Source organism: Ursus maritimus, unplaced genomic scaffold (assembly GCF_017311325.1).
Source record: "Ursus maritimus isolate PB19 unplaced genomic scaffold, ASM1731132v1 scaffold_22, whole genome shotgun sequence".
Classification (NCBI taxonomy): Eukaryota; Metazoa; Chordata; class Mammalia; order Carnivora; family Ursidae; genus Ursus; species Ursus maritimus.
Genome location: NW_024424675.1, coordinates 44,533,502 through 44,553,040, shown reverse-complemented (window position 1 = coordinate 44,553,040; position 19,539 = coordinate 44,533,502). Strand labels below are relative to the sequence as shown.

Below are 19,539 nucleotides of genomic sequence, written 5' to 3'. Positions count from 1 at the left end.
CCCATGGCCTGGCCTGTACCTCCTCTCCCTTCACCATGGGGGTGGCTGCGATGCCCCACCTCCCTGAGCCTGCGTCCTCGAGGTATGACGGAGCAGTCAGTCTGACCTCCGGAGCACGCCATGAGGACAGACCCGGAGCTGGGCTTCTGATGGCCTTGGGAACGTGCGTTCCCACACAAGCAGGCGCCAGCACGCGTGCACCCGGTCGGGGATGGCCGCTGGACTCCCCCTCCCACCTCATTTTGCTTTCCTGGTGGCAAGTTTTGCTCTGTTTTCCAAACCCTGGACCTCCGAGTACCACCTGCACGACTTTCTGCCACGTCTTCCTAAGCAGCGACGCTCTCAAAGTTACTTACAGAGCCTTTTACGTGTTTTCAAAAGCACACGAAAATGCGCGTGCAGTTACGGAAACGGAACGGGCTCGCTCAGCACCTCCGAGCGCCTGCCCCTCACGCCTGATCCTCACAGGCGCTCCCCTCCAGCCCCGGGGCAGCCCCTGGCCCCGTCCCTCCCACGTGGCCCCGCGACCCCGCGCCGCGGGCTCCGGCCTCTCCTCACCAGAGATGACGGAGTCGTTGAGCGCCTCTTCGTCCTGATACACCAGCAGGTCGTCCTTGAGTTCCGAGTTCACGATCAAGTTCTCCTTGTTCTCCTCACACCCCTTGGCGGCAGTCCGCTTGCCCTCCGAGACCCCGTCAAAGCTCCAAGCCTCCTCCCGCTCCTTGCCCCGCTCCACGCTGGACGTTCTCGACAGGCGGACGTCCACCCGCTTCTTCGGGGACGTTTTACCGTCCCTTCCTTGAAAACTGAATCAGAAGACAGTTTGGTTGGATGCCGTCCGCGTCACCGGAGGACCCAGCCAAACCGACACGGGGCTTGTGAGGACGCGGCACAGGTGATCCCCCGATGCGTGCGGCGTCCACCGTCTGTCCTGAACGCACAGGACGAGCCCCCAGACGGTGCAGAGAACGCGCTGCTCGGACAGCACAGACAGGCGCGAGAGGAAGCCGGCCACACCCCGCACCGCGCGGGTCTGGCACCGGACTCCCCGAGAACCGGGAAGGGCACTGCGCCTGTGCGGTGTTTCTGCCAAGCCCTACGTGCGTCCCGTCCCGTCTGCCTTGCCCTCCAATGATCCCTTCTCTTTCTCTATGGACACGTGGAATCAAAGATAAAAGTGTAAGCTTCAGGAACAGGCTTAATTACCCTCATGACTAAAGAAAACCAAAGTCTTCAGAGTCCTGGGACGGCGTGACAGCTACTTCTCTTCCTGGATTCCCCCATAGAAAGGCAGGGGCTTTGTGGCCGGGCTCCCACCCGTGAATGTCCTCTCCCAGAATGTGGCAACTGAGACCAGAGCCTGGTGCGAAGTAAAATGTGGGGATCTTGTCCCAAAATTAACAGTTTCAAGACAGTGACAACAGTTCACGGAACCCAGTCCGGGGGCCCCCATGACGACACGGGGGCACGGCACAAGGCTGATGGGGATTTGGGCACACAGGTCTCCGTACCAGCAGGGAGAGGGCCTCACCTGTCCTGGCGATGCTTGGTGGCCAGCGCCCTGTGCAGCTCCTCGATGACACGGCTGGGGGGCAGCGGCCGGTGGACAGTGGTGAGATGTGGAGACCCTGTGGGCGTGGAAAGCTGTCCTCGGAGGGGAGGGTCAGCACTCTTTCCACCAGGGCCTTGGAAGAGCGCAGGCTGGCCTGGAGCGTGAGAGGGACCAACGAGAACGTAAGTTTCTGGAAGCAAGGAGGAAGGACTCTGCAGAAAGACAGGAACCCGAGAGCAGAGGGCACAGTCCCCCAGCCAGCAGACCCTCACACCCTGTTCCAGACATTGTGCTAGGTCCCTTGCCCCCGGAGTCAGAGACAGGGTTCCCCCCTGTCCAGCTCCATCTCCGGACCCTCCTGCCTCCAACCCTGGGAGCTGAGCTCCACGGCCCCCCCCACGAGGTCTCAGGCACAGAACACCCTCCTTCCTGATGCTCTGCTATAAACTGGGCTTTCTGAAGCCACACTGCCTATTGCGGAAACCAGCACAACTCCACCAGCCCTGCAGGGGCCACTCAGCCTGGACCCACCACAGTCCCTGCTTCCCCGCACCTCCTCCAACCCTCTCTCCCTGTACCTGCCCCAGCGGGAGCTTCCAGGAAGGGGCCCTCCACGGCAGCTGGCTCCCGGCCCAGGCCCAGAGCCCTGGAGGCTGCCCCACTCAGCACCCGGGCCTCACCTCTACCCCCCTACCAAGCTCTCTCCACTCTAGGACAGGAGGATCTTTCCAGTCCTTGAGGGAGCCACATGCTCTACTCTGAGGTTTTGCACAGGCTGTTCCCTTTGCCTGCAATGCTTTTCCCCTCCTCTGTCTGCACCAATCTCATTTCCTCAAGGAGAACTTCTGTGAACCCCCCCTTGTGCAGAGCCCACCATACCTACCATGGGATTCAAGGCAGCCCTGACACCCCTTTCCTCCCACTTGGAATGAACTATTTCATTGGGCCTGCCCTTCTCACCCGACTGTGTGCCTCTGGGTGGGGCCTGTGTCCACCTTTCCTACTGCTGTATCCCCGGGCCTGGTACCCGATACGTGTGCAACAATCATTTACATGAAAGGAATCTGAAGACTCAGAAGAGATTTGCTCAAGTCCATCCTAAGAAGGTGAGGCTTCCTTCCCTAACAGATACTTCCTGAACGTTCACTCCAAATTCTGCATGGCGGCAGGTGCTTGGGGCGGCAGAAAGCATGGGTTTGCTCATTACACAGACCTGGCCTCCAGTCTCCATCTGCTACTGACCCGCTGGAAGAGCCCTTCTAGGCAAGTCCCCTGAACTCTCAAAGCCTCAGCCTTCTTATCTGTAAAATGGGCCCAGAGCTCCCTGACTGGGCCCGCAGGAGCCCGGCCGCTGGGATGGGGCCTGGCACCTGTTACATGTTCATACACAGACCCGCTCCTAAGCTCGTCTCCGCAGCCGCAGCCTCCAGGCTCTACCAATTTGTCTGATTGGGTACAAACAAATTAACTCCCTTTTTAACCTCAACAGGGGGAGGGAGGGAGAGAGAGAGAGGGAGAGAGACCTAAACCACTCCCTAATAGACAAAGCCTTTCTGATGCAATCCTAGAATGTGTGGACAGTGTCAACACACACACACACACACACACACACACACACACCCTAGAAGGAAAACTTTAAGTTTCATTGGAACAGGTCATTTCTCTTTCTTCATAAGCACCTGCTTCTGTGGGCACAACCAGATAACACCAAACAAGGCCCAGGCCTTGCCCTCAGTGGGCCTCAAGGCCAGCCAGCTGGAGCCAGGAGAAGAAAGGTGGACAGAAAGCCAGCACTAGGATTTTAGGGAGAGCTGAGCAGGCAGGTGGGCTGAACACACCTGGCGTGGGGAGCAGGTGGGCTGGGCTGCGGAGTTCAGGTGAGGCTTCTCAGCAGAAGGGCCATCTGAGCTGACTGACACCCAAGGGAAAAGGTGGTGCCAGCCACAGATAGGGCAGAGCAGGGTGGGGGTTCCATCCCGAGCATGGCCCCCAAGACCAGCCCAGTTCTCTACACTCCACCAGCTCTTCCCCCACCAGCCTCCCCCCTCCCAGGGCAGCCCCTGCTCATCACGGGGACCGTCTCCCGAGCAGGTACGCTCTGCTGTTGCCTGGAATCCTTGCCCCACACTTGCTAGGAAGGCATTACCAGCCCAGGGAAACAGAGGCAATATGGCTTGCCTGGGCTCACTCAGTCTGGACTCTAACGGGGTCCCCATACTCTGTCAATCACGGACACATGGAACAAGTACTTCCCATACCGCTCCGCTGAGCACTTAGCCAGGCCCTGCCTGGCCTGGCCCACCTCTCACCACTCCCATGTCTCAGGTGAGGAACCAGGCTCCGAAGCCAACTCCAGGTTATGCCTCCAGGGTGTGGCAGAGGCTGGGATTGGAACACCTCTACGTGTAGCTGGCAGAGGCCACAGGACCCCCATACAGAGGGGCGACTGTCCCCCAGTGGAACAGGGGCAGCTCTGCCCTGAGGGGGTTAACTCACATGGGCCCCGGGTCCAGGTAGGTGAGACACAGGTGAGTCCACGGACCTCATGCAGTTCATACAAAAAGGGGGCAAGGATTCCAGCAAACACAAGAGCTCCTGTTCACCTTAATGGGGCTGCTGGGACTCAGGGGGCTGTCAGATATGAAGACTTGTCAAAAGGAGCCAAAACTTTGGATTACAGGTAAAAGGTACATGTTTGACACTTACACATTAATATTTAAAGTGTTAATATTTAACACTTGCACAGATTTGAATGTTTAAAATGTCGGCAACCCATTAAAACAAATAAAACACCATACAGATCCAGAGAAGCGAGTTTGTGAGTGGGCCTGGGGGCAGGGGGACGATTCCCTGACCTCTGGTGGAGGGTGGGGAGGAAGCCCGGAGGCTGGGGGCAAGAAAGAAACCCCGGGGACTCAGCTCCTGCGTGCTGTCCCCCTGGGTCCCAGTTAAGCCCAGGTAAGGGGCCTTTGTCTTCCTCTGCTGCCACCTAGCGTTCACGTGCGGAAGCGAACATTCTCCCCAAAAGACAAGGAGAACACGAGAGAATAGAGAAAACGAAGACAAAGGTTCCAAAATGGGGTCTCAGCTGTTAAAAAGAGATCCAGACCAAAACCACTTTCTCTGCTCCTAATCCAGTCCCCAGACGAATCCCCCGATGTTCTGGAGTCCCTTGGAAGGGGAGGGCGGAAGTCAGAGGCGCTGAACACGAGGCCCTCGGGACCTGGAATTTCAGCTGTGAGAACAGGCAGAGGAGTCCCAGTAGGGGAACGTGTGCAGCCTGAGGCCTGATCCGTCCCAAGCACACCGGGGGCAGGACATCTTGGGGACACGGAGCTATCCAGGGACCAGAACAAATTATATGTGAGCCAGAAGACCACGTGGTGGGTGCTGCCTGAGCAGACGGATTTCCAGTGGTTTCAGGTCTCCATGGATGGAGAAGGAAACTACCACAAGATCATAGCAAGAGGCAGGACAGTGTGATTCTGCTCGAAACTTTCACTCTTATCTGTGGGGCCCTGTCGCTGGCACACGGCAGGCTGGGACTCCTTCCCAGCTATGTAGACACAGGCGGGCGGGGCTCAGAGCACGCATGTGCTCCTTCCATCACAGCCACACACACTCACTGAGCACCTGCTGTATGCCAGCATGGGAACTGGTGGGATCCTAGGCTGCGGTCACCAAGTCCCACCAACTGGGTAGCTCAGAACAACAGGACTTCATCCTCTCATGGTTGTGGAGGCCAGAAGTCTGAAACCCAGGTGTCAGCAGGGCTGGAGACCTCTGAGGGCCGAGAAACAGGCCAGGCCTCCCTCCAGCTCCTGGTGGCCGCTGGCAACCCTTGGCACACCTTGGCTTGCAAACAGATCACTCCAATGTCTGTCTCCATCTCTGTGTCATCTTCTGTGTCCTTTTGGGTCTCTTGTAAGGACATTCCATGGGGTTTAGGGCCCACACAAAGGCAGGATGATTTCATCTTGTTCCTGATATAACTGTGTCTACAGAGACCCTTTGCCAAAGAAGGCCACATTCTGAGGTTCCGGGTAGATGTGAATTTTAAGGGGACACCGTTCAACCCACTGGGCAAGGCGAAGAGATGTGGTGAATACCAGAAGGCAAGAGCATGTTGCTATGGGGTTGGGGTCGGGGATGGCTCCCCTCAAGGAGGGACCGAGATTCACAGGCACCGACCGGGTGAAGCAAAGGGAAGAAGCTGTAGCAGAAAGAGCAATGGGGAGGTTACAAGCCTCAGGCCCAGAACTGGGGTCGGGTCTCCATCAGCTGTGGGACCTGGGACATGTTGCTGGAGCCCCCCTGAGCCTCAGTCTCTTCAACTGTGAATCAGGCCCATGTCCCCTCCCCCAGAGAGGCTGGCTCACGTATTAGGAACGGGCCGTGTGTACTTGAGCCTCCTTGTGGCCCAGCAAGGGGGACGGAGCAGCACAGTGGGTGAGGTCAAAGCTACTCGGGTCTGCCGTCCACATCCTCTCCATGCCCACGGCCCTCAGAGGTGGAAGGTGAGGGCCTGGTCTTCAGAACAGTCACCTCTTACATGGACAGGCCCACCGTCCCCCAGACCAGCTGTATCTCCTATTCCTAGCCGTGATGGGACAAGAAATGCCCAAACTCCAAAAGTGAATATTCTGACTTCCTGGGATTATTCAGCCAGGGTGGCCAAAGCTATGGAAGCAGATGCATTTTGGGCCTCCACCCAGCCGGATTCCCCTCTCTCATCACCACCCTACAGTCCAGAGTTTATCTCTGGCTCTGCCTTGCAGGAGGGGCTCACTGGGGAGATGCGGTGAAACCAAGATGAGCAGAGACCATGAGAAAGAGATGGAGGGAGAGGTGAGGACAGAGTAGGGAAGGAAGGGGAGAGGGAGAGAGACAGAGGAGGACACCTAAACATCCAGACAGAGAGACACACTCCTCATCCTGGGGGCTGGCTGGCTGCATTTTCTGCATTCAGGTTCTGGAAGCCCCTTTGACTCCTGCCTACAGATTGCCCCATTTACTCGAGGGAGCCTGAGGGGTCTGCTCCTGATGACCAGAGCTCCTTGCTAAGAACTGCACCCCTGCCTCCCGTTCTGCTCTCCTGGACCTGCCCAGAGCCCTGACCGAAAAAGCAGAGGGTGAGAACCAGCCCATGGTGGACACGGTGAGAGCCCCACCAGGTTGAAGACACGCGTGGATGAATGGAAGGATGTGTCCATGCAGACCCACCTGTGACATTTTTTGTGGTTTTGGAGCCTGCCTTCGGCGGTGGGGTGGGCAACAGTGGGGGGCTGGGGAGCTGGCCCACGGATCTCTCTGGGGGTCTGGGAGGACTGTCCAGGGAGTCAGACCCAGCTAAGGCTTGAGAGGGTTCGTCCGTGGTAGGCGGGAGGCTGCTGGCGGCGTCTGCTTCTTCACCTCTGGATGCTGACGGCATTTTGGCTGGTTCAAAGGCAAAACAGAGAGTTCACAAGCCATTCTTCCTCTGACTGGGATGGATGTGAGCAAGGACAGTAAGGCGGCTTGGGCTGGGTGGGACTGTTAACAAGAGCAGGGTACAGAGACCACGCTTCCCATACAGACCTGACTTCCTGGGAGTTCAGAGATCAATGGAACTGTCAGAAGTGCTCGAGAGGGAGGGGGAAGGGACGAAGGAGGGGGAAGGGACAGGAGAGGGGGAGGAGGAGGGGGAGGGACGGGAGGGGGAGGGAGGGAGGGAGGAACTTCAAGAGCCAGGTAATTCCATCCCTTTTCCCACTCGACAGGCCGTGCCAAAGTTCCTGCTCCCACCGGACCCGGAGATGGCAGCCATCACAGGTTTTGTAATGAGACCTACCCAGGCTCCAATCAGCCCCTGCACTGTGAGCCTGGTAATAAAACTCCAGCATCTCCATTTACCCACATAGGACATCTGACAAACAGTCCCTCACAGGACCGCGGCAAGGTTTAAACAGGAAGTGACAAGGAGATGTGTGTCTAGCACCTGTAGAGCCCCCAAACTCAGCAGCTGTAGACTTCACAGCCCCGGGCCTGGCACAGAGATCCCGACAGCGGTACGCGAGGCAGGGAGGTCCAGCTTTGAGGAAGGATCAGCCCACCCAGAGCCGGTGCCCATCCCCTCTCCTTCCTGCTGCTCCCCGAGCACCCTCTCCGAGCCTGCCTACCCCTTGGCTTTCTCCAGTCCATGAATGCTCCCCTTTCATGTCTCCCTTCATCCTCTCAAGTTCTACTGATATCACGGCACCACCCATCCCACCGACACCCCCAAGTCCTCTGCTTCACTTCCTTTCCATTGAGCTCCCTGGTGAGGCCTCCACCCCCCAGTTCTCGGCCCGTGAGTGCTGCAGGAGAAAGATGGTGGAGGAGCCCCAGTGCCCACCACCTCAGGACTGCCACTGTCAGGCCCTCAGCTCAGTGTCAGACTCTGCCTGCAGCTCCTCACCTCCCTCCTCCCATGGGGCCTCACCGCCACAGGAAACTGAGGCCTTCAGAGGGGTGGGGGCACTCTTCTTGGATGCCTGACTCAAACACAATGGTCTCTGAAACCCCATATTCCCTTCCTCCTCCCTGATACAAGAGAGGTGTCCCCCCCACCCCATGCCCACCAGGGATCCCAGCACTCCCTGCCTTCTCAGAGCACACCCCAGGTGCCCAGCACAGTACAAGGTGCCTGCTACACATCTCATCCTATTTTTTTTACAACCAGCTGAGGAGGAAGATATGCACACTCATCAGGAACAGCTTGGTAGAGCTGGTCCTAAAGTCACGGTGTGGGGTGTAGAATTCATCCATCGGGAAGGGTCCTGGAGGGCCTGATGGGTGGGGCGCTGTCTGTGGTGCTGAAAACACAGTGCTGGCCCATCCCTGCCCTTCGAGAACTTCCAAAGAAACTTCAGAAGTGGACACTGCACATCCCACAGATCCCATGTTATTGCCATTTCTGTTCTTTTACTACCCACGGCTGACTCCAGGGCTGGGACACTCTCGTGACACAGCCTGGGTCCTGCAATGTGCAAACATGGACAGGCCAGTTTCTGGGCCCTGGGGGTCTGGACAAGGTGAGCAGTACGTGACCCGGACTCCGCAGGTTCCCTTGGTTGTGCTGCCAAGTTAACAGGGAGACTGAGCAGCCCAGGTCATGTCCCACACTTGCATCAGCCACGGCTCTCAGCGGTCCTCAGTCTCTCTTCAACACGTTCCTCTTCAGCTTCCAGATACCTGTTCCCCAGTTCCCTCCGCATCTGCTTAGCCTCTCACCAGCTCCACATGGGCTGCCCAGGACCCAGCCCTCAGTCCACAGCTGTAACTCTCCCATCCAGTCCTCTGGATTCAGAATCAATCCCATCTTTCTGTCAACCCTTGACCTTCCCTCCAAGCTCCAGACTCATACATTATCAGCCACTGTGACATCTCCATCTGGAGGTCAGAAAGACAAAATGAAACATTCCCAGACCCGTCTCTTGATTTCCCAGGGGAAAGCCCTCCCCAGTCTTCCCCTCCATCACACTCATCTATCCATCATCCATCCACCCATCTTGCAAATGTCCTGGAACAATTATGGGGTCCAGGCAGACTTCCAGGAGCCACAGACACAGCACTAAACCAGACAGATCCTTCACCAGGCTTTCTACACAGCTCACCAGCTGTGCAGCCACACTGGACACCCAGTACCTTACACCCAGTGTATGTAATTCATGGATAAATCCTGTGTGGTCTACTTCCAAAATACTTCCCAGCCATGTCCACTTCTCCTTGTGCAAGCTTCCATGGCCTCTGCCTGGACAGCAGCAATGGCTTCCAGGCTCCTTCTTTCACTGCCATGCTCCCTGCCCCAAATCCATTCTCCAAACCAGGTATTGGCAAACTTTTTCTAGAAAGGGTTTTGCAGATCAGAGTATCTCTGTTGGTGCAGCAAACTCCAGAAAGCTGGCCAATTCAAACAGCAGAACCCCTGCCTGAGCCCAAAGTGGGTATGTCTTTGAGGACAGAACTTCCTGAGATGCTGGAAAGGTTGCTCCCTACCCGTTTCAGTAGGCCGCCAGCCATGTGTGGCCAATGAACAACTGACAAGTGGCCAACGTGACGGAAGCTGAATTTTTTTATTTCTTTTAGTTTTAATTAAAGTAGCCATGCAGCCAGTGAGTACTGTACTGGACAGGGGAGCTGCAGACTCCTGGGAGGGGGTCAGTGGTCACAGCCCATACCCCCCTCAACCAGAGAGAGACTGCAGAGTAAGCTTCTAACAGCCCTGTGGAAGTCCTCCCTCCCCACCAGTGCAAGGTGGAATGCAGGTCCCCTCCTCTGCCCTGAGAGCCCTGGGACCCAGCGCAACAGCAGGTCTCACCAAAATCCCCTCCTACATCTTCCCACAAAACTCATCCAAGCTGCTCGCACATGGACCCCTGTATGTCCCTGACCTGTCTGGGGCTCCCCAGGCTGGGAAAGAGGTGCTCCAACATCTTTTTCAGCCTACATCTCCCTCTACAGCTCACGTGTGTAGCAACCATTATAGCTTGGAATCCTGTTGAAATTAAAACGTTAACATCCGTTAACGTCTTAAGTGCTAGATCAGAAAAAAAAAAAAAAATAGAGAAGGCAATGCCAACTTTCCATGTTCCCCACATTTGGAAACCTCCCTCGGGGGCTGTTCATGCGCACCCCTGACCAGCAGAGGTCGCTTCTCACCAACTGAACTCTCAGCTGGGGCTCCTGCGTCATCCTACAAACCTCAGTGCAGGGCTCAGCAGATGAACAGAAGCCACTGAAACTAACCCACTTTGCACATCCGTGACTTACTGGCACATTTTATGAAACGTTCCACTGACATGCTTCTGGGTGGCCCCCACGTACTTTCTTGGGCAGGGGCTGATACACCTTTTGTTTATGTCCAGGGACAGAGAGTCAATATTTTAGTCTTGGCAGGACAAGAGGCAAACTCAAGAATATTACATAGGTACTTCCGTAACAAGAGAAAAAGCTCTACCCTGCCCTTTAGCCTGACAAGGGCTGCCCAGGTGGTGGGCGTGCTTTGAGCCCATTTATCACCTGCTGGAGCCATTCCAAGACCAGGAGTGACCAGTGCGACAGGAGAGTCCTGGTGGGCCGGGGGACAGCTGCTGTGTCCAGTTTCACTGCACCCCAGGGACACCTGGCATGTCCTCGGTCTCGGCTTGGACAGCTGTCCATGGGCTCGGCAACGGGCAGAGTCCCAGGTGGAGGTGGGACGAGCCCAGATTCTGAGCAGTGGGGAAGTGTGGCCACCGCTCAGGGAGGGGCGGTCTCCACGTGGACTGGTGGCACACTCAAACTTGCCATGCAGACACGGGAGGCAGCTGGGTCTGACCTATAGCCTGCAGTTCGCTGTCCCCTCCTCTATTTCAGAAACAACCCGCATCCCGGAGCATTCCAGAAGCAGAGTGAAAGTGTATTCCCGGCTTGCTGTTAGTTTGGGCTATAGAATATTACAGTTAAAATCATGTGTGGGGATCAATCTCCAGCCTGCCACTTCTGGGCTCTGTGGTCTTAGATAAGCAACAACCCTGAGCCTCTGCTTTCTTGGCTAAAGGAAAAGAAATGGGCTGTTAAGAAAATACAATGAACGTAGTACATGCTTTCTGAATGCCACTTTCCTTTTTAATTAGTGCACTCATGTGAATGCCGGAGCTCAGGCCCTGCCCAGCAACAGAAACACTGAACAGCCACCCGTCCCACAACAAATCCTTCTGGGCTTTTTAGGGAATGCTATGTTGCTGGTCTAGCACCATCCAAGCAAAAACAAGAAAAACAAAATCACCCCAAATTCAAGGGTCCAAAGTCAACCCAAACCACCAAACTCAAACGGTGGGTTAAAGAAAACAACAGTCAGAATCTTTGACAGCATTCTCTTCCTAAGATATTTGTGATGTGTGGTGAGAACCCCCACCTCTCCCTCCAAACCCACACAGCAGCTGGGGACACATGGAAGCTGCAGACCCAGTTTGGGGGTTCCCACCTGGCCAAGCAGTGTATCTCCGAAACTGGGAGCTTCTTGGCACAGGTGGTCCCTCCCTCTGCCCAGCAAAGTCTGCGGGAAGTCCGCTGTTTAAAAGAGAGCAGCCAGGGGCGCCTGGGTAGCGCAGTCGTTAAAGCGTCTGCCTTCGGCTCAGGGCGTGATCCCGGCCTGCCCGGGATCGAGTCCCACATCAGGCTCCTCCGCTGTGAGCCTGCTTCTTCCTCTTCCACTCCCCCTGCTGTGTTCCCTCTCTCACTGGCTGTCTCTCTGTCACATAAATAAATAAAATCTTTAAAAAAAAAAAAAAGAGAGAGAGCAGCCAACCCTCCAGGACACAGTGACACCATGACAGAAGTCCCCAGGGGATCCCCGGGGACACAAGGTCATCCCAGTCTGGCCCCTGGACACTTCCATGAATGTCCTGGGGCCAAGAAGAGAACCCGGGCATTCCCGGGACACAGTCACTGCCTAGAATTCAGCTTTCTCTGTTAGACATTACTGGCAGCACAGAGGGACAGGCCCACAGCAGGTGGTACCCCTGGGTATGAGGCACAGGGATGGGGACAAGAATGAGAGGTGAACAGAGTCCGATCACAGCCGGTCTCCTCTGAGCTCTGCATCAGGCCCTGCAGACTTGGGACCCCATTGTGCTTCAACTACAGAAGCCCCCCCTTATCTGCAGGGGGATACATTCCGGGACCCCCGTGGATGCCTAGAACCACAGAGAACGCTGACCTGACGGGTCCTGGATCTTTTCCTCTACATGCCCATCTCGGATAATGTGCAATTTATGGATTCACCACAGGAAGAGATGAACAATAACTCCTAGAACAGAACAATGATAACCACGTCCCGTAATAAAGGTTCTGTGAATGTGGCCGCTCTCTCAAAGCTCTTCCTGGGCTGCACTCACCCTTCCCGTAATAGGCGTGGATACAAGACTACGTAAGTCGATGCAGCGAGGGGAAGGGCGAGGCCCTGGACTGACCACTAGGTTACTGTCCACCTGTGACGGCACGTCATGTCAGGAGATGCATTTGCTTCTAGACAGCGGCTGACGGCGGGGAACTGAAGCCACAGAAAGCGAGGCCACGGAGGGGAGGGTGCACTGCATTCACCACGTAAGGATGAAGCCCAAAGCAGGTCACCTCCGTGGCAGCGGAGGGGTGGGCTCCGCAGACCAGGCTCTTGACCTACACAGGGGGGGCCGGGCAAGGACAGAAAGGTGAGGCCAAGCGGGGGGCAGCCCCTGGCCGTGGCTGCATGGGAGCACCAGCCCCGGGGCGGGGAGCGACATTGGTGGCTGGAAAGATGCTAGCTGCACACGAAGATTTGGCTGAAAGCTCCTCATTTTTAAATGTTGACTTGCAATTTTTTAAGCAGGGAGCTTAAAGTCTGTTAGATTATGTGTGCTCCCTCCCGGAAGGGCTTTGTTCAAGGCCAAACCTCTCAACAGAGACCTGGGGCCCCAGTGGCGGCCAGCGTTCCTGCTGCAGGGCTCCACGCCTGCAGGGCTTCCAGAAACCCCCGGCAGTGACCACCCCTCCGCCCCCGGCTCAGTAGCAAAATGCAGGTGGACCCACATCCCCAAACATGTGTGCTGACAGAGACAGGGCCTCTGGGGCAACTTCAGCAACTTCAGGCAGCTGGCTCCTGTGTTACATGCATTCGTCCCCGAGAGAGGCTTTGACTGTGAGGACAGCGAGGACTACTACAAGCAGCAGACACCTACCGAGTACTTGGGGTGTGTCAGGACGGAGCTAGGGGATTCCTGGGGATTCCCTAATTTTAGCAGCCCTGAGAGGTGGTGTGGCATTGTCCTCATTTATAGTTGGGAACACGGGCTCAGAGAGGGTGAGTGACTTATCTGCTGTCACACAGCTAAGCGGAGCATTCAGCCACGTCTCAAACCTGGGCTGGGCCATGTCACACACGTTGCTTGGAATTCCCCAATTCCGTACCACGGGTTAAAAGAGCTAGTGTGTGCGTGTGGTGCTTAGAATGGACCGTGTGCGCAGCCCGCCTCCTTCAGAGATTTCGGACCGTTCTCCGTGTTCCTATGCTTCGGTTTGCTGCATTTTCTTTTACGTGAACTCACGCTTTTCATTCTAACTTGTTTATTAGGGGAAAAGCCCTTTACTGCCCTCCATGAGAAACCCAGTCCCCTTGCGCTAATGAGAACAAACACCACTGTTAAAAAGCTTTCTAGTGATTGGCCACGTGCCACCTACGTGAACTCCTCTTTCCTACCCCCGGGACCCAGGACCCACGCTGAGGGCAGGAACAGGGAGTCCCGCTGCCGGAGGAGGCTACGTCGCCACCGCCCCACACGGACCAGGGACCGTGGTCTGGTGCACTCCCCAGGCCCTGGCCCGCCCGGCGCCCCCCAACGGTAAATCCACTGTGAGTCCTCCTCCCTCCCCGTCCCCAGGCTTCCAAGGGCCTTCAGCCTCCTCTCTCTCCCTCCATCCTACCCTGGCTCTGGCCACACATACAAAGCTTTCACTCTATTCAAGTCCCATGGTCTGCCTGCTCCCCGGCCAACCACAGTCTGCTGAAACCCAGCCTGTGGGCTGCTTCTGTAAGTAAGGTTTACATGCACACAGCCACGTGCTTTCGTTTGCACACCTTTTGTGGCCGCTCTTGGGCCACACGGAGGAGAGAAGCGGTTTCATCAGGAACCTTCTGACACAAAGACAACGATAGTTAAGTGGCCCTGGGCAGAAGCAGCTCGTGCACCCTGTTTTCAGTCTTTGCAAAGGTTCTTCCCCCATCGGGATGCTCTTTCCCTCCCTCTCTGCCTGGCCAACCAGCCAGCTCCCAGGCTCAGGAAGGAGCCCCGCGTGCACGCCCAAGGTCATGGACTTCACTCAAGGGGGTCGGCAGGTGCGCTCACCTCCTCCCATCACTCTGGGAGGACGAGACCAGACATGTTCGCCATCATGACCCCCGACCCCACAGCACATCCTGCCCAGGAGAAAGTCCTTAATATAAACCTGTCGTCTCAACGAACCTACTCTGCTCTCAAGAATTCCACCCCTGCACCAGGCATGCAGAGAAAGAGCACCTGAGGTCAGCAGGGGCGCCGAGGGGAGCAGGCACATTCCTCAGAGCTGAGCAGGCAGAAGGAGCCTGCCCGGGAGAGGCGCCCGGGGCCAGCAGGGAGCTGGGCACAGCAGCCCGCAGAGCGGGAAGCTCCATGGCCAAGGGCAGGGCTCGCCGGCAAGGACCCCAGGTGGAAACACGCCAGCCCCGACCCTCACGGGGTCTGGTGCCTGGGGACACCAGGACTGTCCCAAGGGTCACAACCCTTCAGACCCCAAACTCCTACCACATCCCTAAGCTGGGGTGAAACCGGAGAGGCACAACCACCCCCAGGAAGAGCAGAGCAGACCTCTCCACAAGGGCCTCCTGACCCAGGAGGGGTCTCACTGGCCGGGGCCGCGGGTGACATGTGGAGGCATGAGCCTTTTTGGGCAGAAGACGCCACAGAGAACAGATGCCCACCTGGCTGTGAAGCCACAGAGCCCCGTGGGCCCATCCACATGGCCAGGACTCCCAGCCTCTGCACGTGTGCAGACCGTTCAGCTTCAGCCCCCACACCCTGCCGAACAGATTTATAGCTGGCAATTTTACGGGGAAAAAGCCTGACAATGAGGTCCCCCCAAATATTTCTATAAACACGTTGCTAACGGGTCCAAAGAAGAAGGGGTAGTATTTCAGAGCACTCACAAGCTCATTGGGTGGGCTCACGTCTGGTCGCCTCTCCACCTTCCTCTTCTCCCCGCCTTTTCGCTCAGCTGGCTCCAGTCTAGACCATTAAAACCAGCGCCACGGCCCCACTGTCCCCAACAACGACCCAGCGCAGCTTCTCCTACCTTCAAACAACCCTGACTATGAAGTACTGCTTTTCCCATTTCCCGGAGGCCAGAAACGAGGCTTCGAGCAGCACACCCCGCATGCCCCACTGAGACGCGGCAAGGAGAGCCCGGCATGTGAGGAGCGAGGCACGCGGCACCGCGCCAGCACCCCGAGGCTCTGGGGGCCGTGTGGCCGGGCTCCCTGGAGGCGGCAGCCAGCTGCTGAGGATTTAGGCCGTTAGGAAGGTCCGTTCTGCTCATCATGCCCTACGGTCTTGGGCTCAGCTAGAGGCCCCCACCAGACACCCGCTCCCTCGGCGAGGACCTTCCCGCTCAGAACTCCCGGTGGCCAGCAACCACGTCTACACGGGGAGGCCGCCTGTGAACGTCTTCAAGCACCTGCGCCTCCCGGCTGTGCCAGGCTTGGAAGGGCAGCCGAGAAAAATGCTCTGACAGATGTTGAAACCCAACCACACGGCCGAGCGCGGCAGGGCTTGGCGTCCAGAGCATGGCGGTGCCTCGGAGGACAGGATGCTACCCGGGGCCACCCAGCCGACAGCCGTCCTGGCGGCGCCTCAGCCCTGCACAGTCTACAGCCAGTACCTGCATCGTCAGAATGGGAGTCCAAGGACAGTGGCTCTTCCAGGGAAGACTGGTCTGTTCCAGTGGCCAGAGGGCTTCCGGGCGGGGCTTCTTCTGAAGTCAGAGTCTCCTGCTTGGGGGTGGAGGGCTCGCTCTGTGCGGCCCGGGGCCCTCCGTCAGGGCTGCAGGCTTTGCTTTCAGCATCTGCAAGGAAATCCAGCGGTCAGCCAAGCCCACATCTCCCTTCCTACATGCTTCCATTCATGCGAGGGGCCTTCCTAGGGAGCGTGCCACCCCAGGCACGGCATGGTACCCCCACGTCTCTTCCCCACACCTCCCGGGAGTCCCTCTCCACATCCGGGCTTCCTAAGGAGGCCCAGGCACTGCCACACCCCCAGCCCCCTGGCCTCTGCCCACAAAGCCTCCATCCACATCGGGACCCCCGTTCCCACGCTGGCCTCTGCCCTCTGGCCTGCTTTGGCCAACAGGGCCTTGAAGCAGCAGGGCCTTCAAACGTGCTTTCATGCTCCCATGATTGAGCCACCACCTGTCCTCACTGCCAGGACGCGCCGGGCCAGCAGGCTGGGGACGAGAGGCAGATGCACAAAACGGAGCTGCTCCCGTGCGGCCAGCAGAGGCCAGCCCCAGACAGGACCACACACGCGGACAGCTGTCTGCCCCAAAATGCTGGTGTTACAGAACATTCTCGTGGTTACAGGCAACCAATCTGCTTCCGCGCCCACTGTTCCACCATCGGTCCCCAGCACGCAAGCCACTCTCCGTCACCCACGGTGCGCCTGGGCCTGTACGCACCCCAGGAAGAAGACGGGCAATGGAAAGAGTGATCCCTGCCCCCAGCGGCTCATGCTCTGAGGCACTGCAAGCCCAGGACTAAGCGGGTTCAGAGCAGGGAGTCCCTAGATGTAGACGGGTGGCCTTCTCAGAAGAAATGACCCCAGGCTCCCAGTGGGGCTGAAAGGAGGACTCAGGGGCTCCCCTTGCTTGGGGCTCAGCTGCTGGAACCTTTGAGGGTCTGGCCTATGACAGATGGATCACCTCCAGCATCCTAGCTTACCGAAGAGGGGTTTGGTGCTCAGGGGCATAACTGGCCCAGTCCCACGGCCACCAGATGGCAGGTCGGGGCTCAGAGACATAGCCAGCTGATAACAATCACGGCTTCCGAGATGCGGATCACAGACCAGCGCATGGGACCCCTACATGCCCCCCTCAGGCGCCACAGCCCATGCACGAGGTCATCCCACGCAGAGCAGCATCATGGGGTCACCAGCCTGACTCAGGACGACTGCTTCCCATCACTGTGGGGCGGGGGGGGGGGAGGTGTTGATCTCAGAGTCAGCGCTCCCTTCACCCCAGCCAGTCTCAACCCCCCACCTGCTGCCCTCCGGTTCTCCAACAACGTCCCTTTCACCCCAAAGTGGCCTGGTTGGACAAGAAGTAGAAGGTCACCTGCCCCACGCATTTCATTCCACGGCAGACAGCTCTGGCTTCCACTTCTCCCCTCGGAGGTGGGGAGGATGACGTCACTCCTTGCTTCATGGCATCCGCGTGGGAATTAAATGAGTCCATCCACACAACGCACTGGCCGAAAGGAGGCCCTATGCTTGCACTGATCTTCACTCCTGGTGATGAGCTCTGACGAGGAGGACGGACGGCCCGGCCTGGCCCCCGGGCCGGGCGCAGGTGCCCAGGTGAGAGCCACAGGCTTCCTCAGCAGGGTCCTCACTGTACCCAGGATGTGGGCCCAGCCCACAGCGTGTGACCCCACAGGGACGGGAATGGTCACCATGGCCCAGTACGCCCCCCCAAGGCCACAGCCATCTCCCCAGGAAGGGCAGAAAGGTCAGCCAGGCTGGAAGTCTGGAGATCTGGGGCTGGAAAGGTCTCGTCTCTGCAGCTGTGCCCCTGACCAGAGTCCAGATGAGGGGCCAGCAACCTTTCCCAAGAAGGAGCAGATGGCGAACATTTTAGACTTCGTGGGCCAAGTGCCATCTAGCCCATACTGCGCAGTCTTTGATTTTTTTACTCAAAAAACACTTCAAGTTTAAAAACCATTACTCAGCCCAAGGGCCTTCCAAAAACTGGTCCTGGGCCAGGTCCAACCTGTAGACTTGCAACTATGGTTTGCTGACAAACCCCGACCCAGGAAAAGACCCAGACGTCAGCCAGGAGAACACGCCCAGTGGACACGATGAAAGGTCACAAACTCATGCTCAAAACCGTACTTTCTCGCACCCTTGCTCAGGACCGGTTTACACACCCCCGACATACGGCTGGGACGGGCTCGGCTACCAGCGTACTTGGTCCTTAGCAACAGAGGACAGCCAGCGCGGGCGGGAAGGCGTGCCCCCCAGAGATGCGGCATGGGCACCCGGGAGCACACCCTCGCCCCGTGAGGCTGCGGCCCACCGTTTACAGAGGTGGGCTCCCCATCTTAGAAAGGACAGGCTGTTTGCTGCCAGTGATGGACACGGCGGTTTATAACAATGACCATCCCTCATCATCATCACCCACAATACAACGGTCAGAGCACTGAATCTGGAAGGCCCAAAGGTCTGCGGCCTGCCACCGTCTCGGCAGAGGCTCCACCAGACACGCCGTCGGAACGTCCCCCACCTGCGTCCCAGCTCAGTGCACCTGTAGAACTCTTGTGGCCTGTGCTCAGAGCTCCCGTTCACAATCATGTTCAATGAAAAGTTACGGTTCCCAAAATAGCGCTGGTGGCAGGGCCGTTGCTAAGGAACGCCGGCTGGGGCGGGGGGAGCTGTGGGTGGCTGTCCCCTGGGCCTCCCTGTTCAGCCAGCCCTCCCTCCTGGCCTGTTCTCCATCGGATGCCCATCCCCCCCCCGAGCGCTGTGGGGGGAGCACACAGAGCAGCCACGGTGACCGGGAACATGCCACAGACAGACACACACACACACACACACACACGCGCGCGCGGTCCCCAGCGTGCCCGCCACACAGAACTCACACGCATTCGATTTACTGCTGCCCAATCCCCCAGAGGAAGGAAACCTCGTGCCTCTCAGGTCACTGAACAAGCACCGGCATGACAACCATCTCTTACGTCCAGTGGTGGAGGATGGAATCCCTTCGGTTAAGAGAAGGCCAAGGGGACACAGCCGGAAAGATGGGGGGATGTGCAGGCGCCTTACTTGCTGCCTTTGGGCAAGGGACGGAGTGGGGGGGCCCGTGGGGCACGGGCTGGCCCCCACCTGGCCCTCCTGAGTCAGAGGCGTGTGGCCAAAGCAGGGAAGACCGAGTGGAGGAAGGGTCACCTCCTCCCTGCCCACCCACACCTGATCCACGCCCCGTGTCTCTTAACAGCACCCAGGTCCTCCCCAGGTTCCGACAGATGACCAGACTTCCGGAAGCAAAAGGAGTGGGTCAGACGGGCTCATAGGATCACAAAACACCACACACAGACAGGGACATAGGCACCCCCCGCCCCCCGGGCCTCTCTCCTGGCCCTGCCCAGGAGCCAGTCGTGCTGCTCACTGCTTGTGGGCAGACTCCCAGGGGACAGACACGGGGGGGGGGGG

General features: G+C 57.8%; 1 protein-coding gene across 1 annotated transcript in view; it reads right to left on the bottom strand.

Annotated features, from left to right (window-relative positions):
- Positions 1 to 19,539, bottom strand: part of PHACTR3 (phosphatase and actin regulator 3) — a 213,083-nt gene that overhangs the window by 70,228 nt on the left and 123,316 nt on the right. Inside the window, exons 4-7 of the mRNA XM_040638539.1 lie at positions 16,001 to 16,183; positions 6,776 to 6,988; positions 1,532 to 1,706; positions 559 to 806 (exon numbers count right to left, since the gene is read on the bottom strand). Coding sequence (XP_040494473.1) covers positions 559 to 806; positions 1,532 to 1,706; positions 6,776 to 6,988; positions 16,001 to 16,183 — 819 coding nt within the window. The remainder of the gene's footprint in view (positions 1 to 558; positions 807 to 1,531; positions 1,707 to 6,775; positions 6,989 to 16,000; positions 16,184 to 19,539) is intronic.